The 9,412-nt window shown below is 43.7% G+C and overlaps 1 protein-coding gene across 4 annotated transcripts in view; it reads left to right on the forward strand.

The window, feature by feature from the left end:
- Nucleotides 1-9,412, forward strand: part of si:dkey-228d14.5 (uncharacterized protein LOC796266 homolog) — a 56,085-nt gene that overhangs the window by 42,375 nt on the left and 4,298 nt on the right. For all 4 annotated transcript variants that reach the window (XM_043678757.1, XM_043678758.1, XM_043678759.1 and 1 more), the window contains 2 exons: nucleotides 1,967-2,034; nucleotides 5,666-5,796. In XM_043678757.1, the coding sequence (XP_043534692.1) occupies nucleotides 1,967-2,034; nucleotides 5,666-5,796 (199 nt within the window). The remainder of the gene's footprint in view (nucleotides 1-1,966; nucleotides 2,035-5,665; nucleotides 5,797-9,412) is intronic.

The following is a 9,412-nucleotide window of genomic DNA, read 5'->3' on the forward strand; positions in this document are numbered from 1 at the left end:
ACCCGAGGTGTCTGTCGTGTGTGCCTTCCTTCCCCTGAGAGATTGGCAATTGGGCAGGAGGTGGACAGTACAGGGGATTTTCCTGGCAAGATAATTCCTGTTTCAGTGGTGTTTTGTGAAACTGTGTGCCTAGTATTGAGCTCTCCTAATGGGAGTCAGGAAGGGGGTTGATACGCATATGAGCTAGGAAGTATTATATGTTTACTTCTATCAGGATCACATACAGGTAGAGCTTTAGCAAATGACCCCTATACAGTGTGGATCCACCCTTTATAAAGGCTACAGATATCGTTTGTAATATAATGATGTTGTACCAGTTGACAAACTTAGCATAAAAATAATTATCGGGGTGAATTATGTATAGTGTTCCCAGATGTAGAAAGAATAAGGAGGTCAAAGAAGGTCACATTATTGGAAGGTACAGGTCAAGTTGAGAGAAGGAACAAAGGGATCTCACAGAATAAATATTTCATTGGAGACAGTTCAGAAAATGTTCACTAGCATGATTCCCAGTCTGGAGAGTTTTTTATTGTCTTTTTAAGTAAGAATCCAGTAATGAGTTCAAGAGGAGCTTCTACACTCAGAGGACAGGCAGAACTCATTGCCATATGGTGCAGATGAGGCAAATAGTGCCTAGATGGAGTTAAGGGGACACCAGATTAACACAGGACCAAAGAGGAAATGAGGATACTTTTTTGGGGTAAGATGAGGCAGGGTGGTGAATCTTTGGAATTCTTTGCTCCACTATACTGTGGAGACTCAGTGTGTTTGAGATAGATATCAATTTATAGATAACACTGACATCAAAGAATATGGGATACCAAGGGGAAATAGCGCTGAGATGGATGATCGACTGTTTCTCGAATGGAATAACAAGTTTGAGGGGCGGAATGGTCTCCTCCTGCTCCTGTGTTCTTCATTCAAATGTATCAATCACTTAGAAGTCAGGAGGTTCAGTGACGTTCTGTGATGTCACATGATTTCAGCAATGGCTCTTTGAGCGGTAGTGATGACACCAGCAGACCACCAAGGTGCAGAGTGCAATCATTGAAAAAGGTCTGAGGTACTGTTCTGGTCTCAATAATCTGTGGACTTGCCAGTTATTAAAGTTTTCTGTGAAATGTTAGCAGTACAAATCAAATTCTTCAACCCTCGATTTCCCTCTTTTGCACCATACAATTGCCATTTCCAGTTCTTGCCCCCTCAGTGTGCCCATGACGAGAGCTGACTTACTTTTGCAGGATAGGATGTGTTGTTGACATGGAATTACAGAACGTGTGACAAAGATATGTAGAATATTTGTACTACCATCACTTTAAATATGCAGAATATCCAAAATAGTTCCCTGTTCCTTTCTTCATGATAACGACTTGGCCAATCAGAGACAATCTGCCAACCAATCTGCTCCCTTGCCCCCAGTCATATAAACTGTTGTGACTGTTTGAAATTTGGCATTCTTGCATGTGTCCTGATGAGTATAAAATGAAAGCTTTGTCTCTCTTTCAAGTTCTGCACTGCCAAGCCCTCTGGGATTATTGAGGAGAAAGTGAGGTCTGCAGATGCTGGAGATCAGAGCTGCAAATGTGTTGCTGGAAAAGCGCAGCAGGTCAGGCAGCATCCAGGGAACAGGAGAATCGACGTTTCGGGCATAAGCTGAAGAAGGGCTTATGCCCGAAACGTCGATTCTCCTGTTCCCTGGATGCTGCCTGACCTGCTGCGCTTTTCCAGCAACACATTTCCACCTCTGGGATTATTGTCCAACAGCCAATATGTTGACTTGTGTGATTGTTTTCTGGGATATATCAGTAGCAGTACACTAAATAAATTACAATTCAAGAGTGGATTCTGTGATCTCATCCACAGCTGCACTGACACTACAGAGTTTGTGTGCATTTCATGTCTCTGTTCTCTCTTCCTGAGAAATAACAAACAATGCTCCTTTCTCATACTTTGCTATTCATTACAGCACCAGTGGAATGAACCTTCCTGAAAACTCTCTCTACAGCGCGGTGCTTAATGCAGTCTCTGTTTTATGTAAGTATGATAAGACCATAAGACATAGGAGTGGAAGTAAGGCCATTCGGCCCATCGAGTTCACTCGGCCATTTAATCATGGCTGATGGGCATTTCAACTTCACTTACCTGCACTCTCCCCGTAGCCCTTAATTCCTTGCAAGATCAAGAATTTATCAATCTCTGCCTTGAAGATATTTAACTTCCCGGCCTCCACTGCACTCCATGGCAATGAATTCCACAGGCCCACCACTCTCTGGCTGAAGAAATGTCTCCTCATTTCTGTTCTAAATTTACCCCCTCTAATTCAAGGCTGTGCCCAAGGGTCCTAGTCTCCCCACCTAATGGAAACAACAATGATACAGTGGTTATACTGTGCAAATAAAACTCATCCAGCTTGTGCTGAATGGCTTTTTAAAAGTTGCCTTTTTTTTCAAGATTTGATTTGATGAAGCAATGGATTGCCAATGTTAGAGTATGCTGATTTAGAATGGGTTGCAATAGTAAAGTCTTGCTTTCTCAGTGAAAGATAGCAGTGGAGGGACTTTTCCAGGGACCACCTCACACACACAGCTGAATTGATGCTGGATAATTCCAGGTCTAATCATTCTTAATCTCCAGGTAAACACTAAGGAGGGAAGGGCCACATTCCAGAGTGGTGCATTGCGTGTTCTTTTGGAACCATTTCATAGATTCTCTATAATATGGAAGCAGGCCATGTAACCTACTTCAACCCTCCAATCAGCATCCCACCAATACCTACACTCCCCCTCTCCCCCCCCCCCCCCCCAGCATGCACACCCACACACACACCCTGCATTTCCTAAGGCTAATCCACTTAGCCTGCGAATCTTTGGACAGTGGGAGGATACCAGAGCACCTGGAGGAAACCCACGCAGATATAGGGAAAATGTGCAAACTCCACACAGACAATCACCCAAAGGCAGACTCAAACCTGGGTCCCTGGCTCTGTGAGGCAGCAGTGCTAGCCACTGAGCCGCTGTACTGCCCCAATTTACCGCACTATCTTTCAGACTAGAGTCTTAATCGAGAATAAACTCAGCTGTCAATCTGTTAGAGGGAGATCCTGTCTGACTAAACATATTGATGAGGGTAGTGCAGTGATATGATTTACATAACGCCTTTGACAAGGTTCCATATAAAAGACTGGTCCAAAGCTAGCCCTTGGCATCCAAAGCAAATTGTATCTCAAATTGGCTTGCAAATAGGAGGCAAATGGTGATGGGGGAAGGTTGTTTTGTGGTTGGAAGCCAATGACCAGCGATGTACTGAGGGGATCAGTGCTGGGTCCCTCGCTGTTTGTTTTATACATCAAGGGTTTGGATGTGAACATAGAAGGTATATGAGTAAGTTTGCAGATGACATGAAAACTGGTGGTTTTATTGACAATGAAGATGATGGTCTCAGGCTACAATCTGATATTGATCAGCTGGCACAGTGCACAGAGCAATGGCAGATGGAATTTAATCCTAGTAAGGGCAAAGTGATGCATTTTTGGAGATCTAATAAGGGAGGGATTTACGCAATGAATGATGGGTTCCTAGGGAGTACTGAGGAGCAAAGGGACCTTGGTGTACAAGTCCATAGATCCCTGAAGGTGTCAGCACAGGTAGACAGGCCGGTGAAGAAGGTATATGCTTGCTTTCATCACCTGAGCTGTAGACTATAAGAGCAAGGACATCTTGTTACAACTTAGTAAAACATTGGTTAGGCCACAGGTGGATTACTGTGTGCAGTTCTGGTTGGCATGCTATCAGAAGGAAGTGATTACACTGGAGAGGGTGCAAAGGAAGTGCACCAGGATGTTGCCTGGGCTGATAAGTCTCCATCATGAGGAGAGACTGGATAGGCTGGGTTTGGTTTCCTTGGAGCGGCGGAGACTGAGAGGGGAAGCTTTTTGAGCTATGCAAAATTATGAGAGACATAGACAGAGTAGATCATGAGAATCTTTTCCCCATGGCAGACCAGAGAGCACATGGTTATGGTGAGGAGTAAGTGGTTTAGAGGAGATTTGAGAAAAATATTTTCACACAAAGGGTGGTTGAAATTTGGAGGGTGCCTGAGAGGGTGATGGAATACTCTCAAAACGTTTAAGAAGTATCTGGATGTTTAAAATACAAGGATCTGGTTGGCCATAAACCAAGGGCAGGGATATGGGATTAATTCTATCTGGTGTTTGTTGGGCGGCATAGATGTAGTGGGCCGAAGGGCCTATTTCTTTGCTGTTTGACTCTATAACACTATGACAAACACGATGGCAGAAAAGATTTCATTCTCTGCTGGCAAAAGGGCAATTTAATAAACTATTTCAGGCAGCTTCAATCTACAGCTTCAAAAAAAAAAGGGCTCATGCCCGAAACGTCGATTCTCCTGCTCCTTGGATGCTGCCTGACCTGCTGCGCTTTTCCGACAACACATTTTCAGCTTCAATCTACTCACAATTGATCTGATCCCAAAATCCAAAGACACCCCTATTGGCACTATGTTGGTAATCTCACTTAATTGCAGAGATTAAAGTTCTGTAAAGGAAGTTTTAGTCTGGTCTGTTCCATTACTCAATACGATTGTGACTGCCATTCTGCCTTGAATTTATCTTCCTGTGCTATACCCACACATCTTGATTCCTTTGATATTTGAAAAATCTGCCTATGTCTCGAATGTAATTCTTGTCTAAGCACCACAATTCTCTGCAGAGATTTCCAAAGATTCACAATTCTTTGAGTGAAGAAATTTCTCCTCATCTCAGACCTAACGGCCAGTTGCTTGTTCTAAGACAGTGTCTGTATATTCAAGATTACCCCCAGCCAGGGAGAACTCTTCCCGGTGTCGGTCAAAGCATTTCATTTTTCAATGAGATCATCAGTCATTTTTCTGAACTGTGAGAATATAGGCTTCATCTACTCAATATCTCCTCATGGGACAATCCCCTCATCGCAGGAATGAGGTAATGAATCCTCACTGTACTCATTTGAAGGCATTATATGTTTATCTTTAAGTAAGGAGAATAGATATGTACATAATACATCAGATGTGACCTCACCAGACCCCTTTGTAACTGCAGTCGGACTCCATCTTACGTTCCACATCTTTCAGCATAACAGCCAGCAAACGATTTGCTGTCCTAATTTTAATCTGCTGGTTGGCTTTCCGTGATTCACATAATTTGCAGTGTGGGATTTGATCCCTAAATTTCCAGGGAGAAAATAATTCAAGGAAAACTCAATGATGCAAGTTTGAATTGGGCACCAAAATGAGAAGTTATTTTAGGGAGAGATCCTTTACCTGGAGAGTCAGTACACACAGAAACCAGTAATCAATCCAATTAGTTTGTATCAGTGCCAGTGATCCAATGGGTTAGAACGTTCAATGTTTTGTCACATTTAAGGCAGATGTCATTGACATATTTAAGGGAATAATGTTAAAATATTTGACCCAGATGTTAATACAGAGCAAATAGATTGCCCAAGCAAAATAATGGGTCGAATATCTTCCCTCTATGCTGTAAATCTTAATGGGTCCAACTGTTATCAAATTGAGAAGAAGTAGGTCCACGAGGCAGCATCTGATAAATGGTGTGAATTTAGGGAAAGTAGCCCATTTGTTAATCTGCTTCATGCTCTCCTTCTTCCAGTTGCTTTGGTGTGCATTTTCCGACATGCTCAGATAGTGGAACGGAAAGGAGACGAGGCTGTGCTGAGTAAGGCTGCTATGATTATAGGCTTCTTTGGCTCTATAGGAGGCTTCATCGCTGGAAACTGTAATGTAAGTGCATGTGTCTGTGATGGGACCATATTTGGTTCATTGCTGGCTGAGAATGATAAGCTCTCTTCGGGGGAGGGTGGGGGGGGATCGACCTAACGAGGATTAGATTATGAACCCACTTTAAATAAATGTTTTGTTTTCCCATTTTAATTGGCAATAGTTGATATATTCAAAAGATCATAGAATCATAGAACCCCTACAGTGTGGAAGCAGGCCATTCGGTCCATTCAGTCCTCACTGACCCTCCAAAGACAATCCCACCCAAACTCACACCCCCTACCCTATTGCTGTAACCCTGCATTTCCCATGGCTGATCCATCTAACTTGCATATCCATGGACTCCATGGGTCATTTCCCAAGGCCAATCCACCTAACCTGCACATCTTTAGACTGTGGATTGCACATGGCACCTGGCTTCCTTTAATGAAGGGGAGTCAGTGATTGGGTTTTAACACTGGGAGAATACAGCACCTGTTTCTATTGGTTTACGGATACTGTGTTGTCCAGTATGTTAAACATGCTGGAGAACTAATAGAAAAACTAATAATTGACACCGTCCTTGAGCTGCGATCTTAATACAGTGTATGCATGGCTTCTTCAACCCTTTAGTGTGCCAGTTACTAAAATATGTGAGTGTTTTTCCATTGTCAGAGTGGAAAAACCTACCGGACCTTGTCAATTTACCTGCTGCGGACGCATCTATTCATAAAGGAATTTTCTATGGATACAAAGTCCAGTCTTCACATTGAGAGTCTGATTCATTGCTTTGTATGGCAGCACTAATGTGTTCAGTGGGATAGATTCAGAACAGATCTAGCAGCTCAAAGCTGACTATCACGAAGGTCTGTAGGCCATCAGCAGCTGTGGAATTGTGTGCAAATAAATTTGGAAACTCATGGCCAGCATATCCCCCCATGCTACCATTGCCATTAAGGCAGGGAATCAACCTTGGTTTAATAGCGAGTGCAAGTCAGCATACCAGGCACACTTGAAACATGAGGCATTAACCTGGTGAAGCTACAGGGTAAAAACAATGACTGCAGATGCTGGAAACCAGATTCTGGATTAGTGGTGCTGGAAAAGTACAGCAGTTCAGGCAGCATCCGAGGAGCAGTAAAAACGACGTTTCGGGCAAAAGCCCTTCATCAGGTTTACTGCTCCTCAGATGCTGCCTGAACTGCTGTGTTTTTCCAGCACCACTAATACTAGTGAAGCTACAACTCAGGCATCTGCCCAGCAAGGAGAAACAGCAGAAGTAGCATTTGATAGACAAGGGTAATTGATGCAACAACCAAAGGATCAGATCTAAGCTTGACAGACCTGCCATATCCAGTTGTGATGGCTGGTGGACAATTAAACAAATAACAGGAGAAAGAGGGTCCACAGGTATCTCCATCTTCAATGATGGGGGAGGTCAGTACATCAGTGTAAAAAGGAAGCCTGAAGCATTTACATCTTCAGTTAGAAATGTTAAGTAGATGTTCTGTCTTAGCCTCTTCCTGAGGTCCCCAGCATCACAGATGCCACCCTTCAGCCAAGTTGATTCGCTTCGAGTGATAAAGTGAAATGGTTGAAGATGCTGGAAGGCAAAGGGGCCTGATTCATGCACGGAACCAACCATACTCTTCCGGTACAACTTCAGCATTGCCATGTACCCAACAAGGTCAGATGTTGCCTAAGATTGTCCTGTTCACAAAAAGCAGGACAAATCCAATCTCTCCCTGTTGAGTCTCCCACTCGATTTTCATCAGGTGGTGGAAGGGGTCATCAGCAATGCCACCAAGCAGCAACTGCTGAGCTGTAAGCTGTTCACTGATGCTCAATTTGGATCCCACCACGGCCACTTGGCTATTGACCTCAATGCAGCCCGTGTTGAAATAGGGAGAAAAGAAGTGAACTGTAGAGGGAAAGTGAGAGTGACTGCCATTTCCATCAGATCAACATTTGATGGAGTGTGTCATCAAGGAGCCCTGGCAAAATTGAATGGGAGTCAGGAGGAAACTCTCCAGGGATTCAAGTCATACTAATACAAAGGGAGATGGACTTGGCTCCATACAAACATAGCAGTAAGAGTAGATCACTCAGCCCCTTTAGCCATTTAATAAGAGCAGGACTGATCTGTCTGTGGTCTCAGCTCCACATTCTGACCTACGCCAGATAACCTTTGATGGCTTTGGTTGTTGGACACCAATGATCTCAGTCACAGGATAGCACTGCAGGAGTTCATCAGGGTAGTATCCCCGACTCAGTTAGTTCATTGATAATCCACCTTTCATCATAGGTTCAGAAAAGGTGACGTTCTCTGATGATTGTACAATTAACGATTCCTCAGGTACTGAAGCAGCCCATGTCCGAATGCAGCAAGACCATGTTCTCTCTCTCTCTACTTGGATACTGTCTGACCCACTGTGATCTCCAGCATTTGTTGATTTCAGGACAATATCCAAGTTCAGGCTGACGAGTGGCATGTAACGTTCATGCCACACAAGTACCAAGCAATGACCATCTCCAACAAGAGAGAATTTAACCATCATCCTCTGACATTCAATGGCATTACCATCACTGAATCCCTACAATCCTGGGGATAACCATTGACCAGAATCTGAAATGAACTAGTCACGTCAATGGCTGTAAAAGCAGCTCAGAAACTGAGACCTCATTTCTTGACTTCCAATGCCTGCCCACCACATACAAGACATAACCCATGATATTGTCTCCATTTGCTTGCATGTGTGCAGCTCAAACAACCTCCAAGAAGGATAAAACTAACTAGAAGATAGTGAGGACTGCAGATGCTGGAGATCAGAGTCGATGACGGGTGGCGCTGGAAAAGGCACAGCAGGTCAGGCAGCATCTGAGGAACAAGCGGGTCAAAGTTTCGGGCAAAACCCTTCATCATGATTATGCTAAAAACCTCGACTGTCTTGCTGCTCAGATGCTGCCTGACCTGCTGCGCCTTTTCCAGCGCCACACTTTATCGATTCTGAAACCAACCAGAACAAACTAACCCACGTGACTGGCAAGAGACGCTAGTACTATCAATCACACATCGCATGAAAGAATAAAAATAACACTTGCTGTGTACATCCTGAAGTTCTTCCTCAAAATCTCCAAAATTTACCTAAAATCTTCAATCTCTGTCCCCTCATCCTCATCCCATCAGATGGTGAGAACAACTTTCCTTACCTAGCCTTATCTCCCATTATCTTGGACACTGCAACCAAATGTCTGACAACCCCCTTTGCTCTATAAAGTAAAAGCCCAGCTTCTCGAACCTAACCCTCTCGCTAAAATCTCTCATCATTGGAGCAATTGTGGCAATTCGCCTCTGTTGTGTGTGGTTTTCTTCCTTGGTGCTTGTTTTGTGATTATAGACATGTGAAGGATATTTGCCTGTTTGTGTATGACTCTGCCTGTGTATGTGAGACCTGTGTCTGTGTGAGATTCTGCATGTGTTTGTGCGTGTGACTCTGTATGTGTCTGTGTGTGGGTGAGTGACTGAGTGATTGTGTGTGTGTGTGTGTGTGTGTGTGAATGAGTAATTCTGTGTGTGTGTTTATATGTGTGAAACTCTGCCTGTCTTTCTGTCTGTCTGAGTTTATGTGTGTCTGTACGT

This window comes from Chiloscyllium plagiosum, chromosome 38 (genome assembly GCF_004010195.1).
Source record: "Chiloscyllium plagiosum isolate BGI_BamShark_2017 chromosome 38, ASM401019v2, whole genome shotgun sequence".
NCBI classification, from domain to species: Eukaryota; Metazoa; Chordata; class Chondrichthyes; order Orectolobiformes; family Hemiscylliidae; genus Chiloscyllium; species Chiloscyllium plagiosum.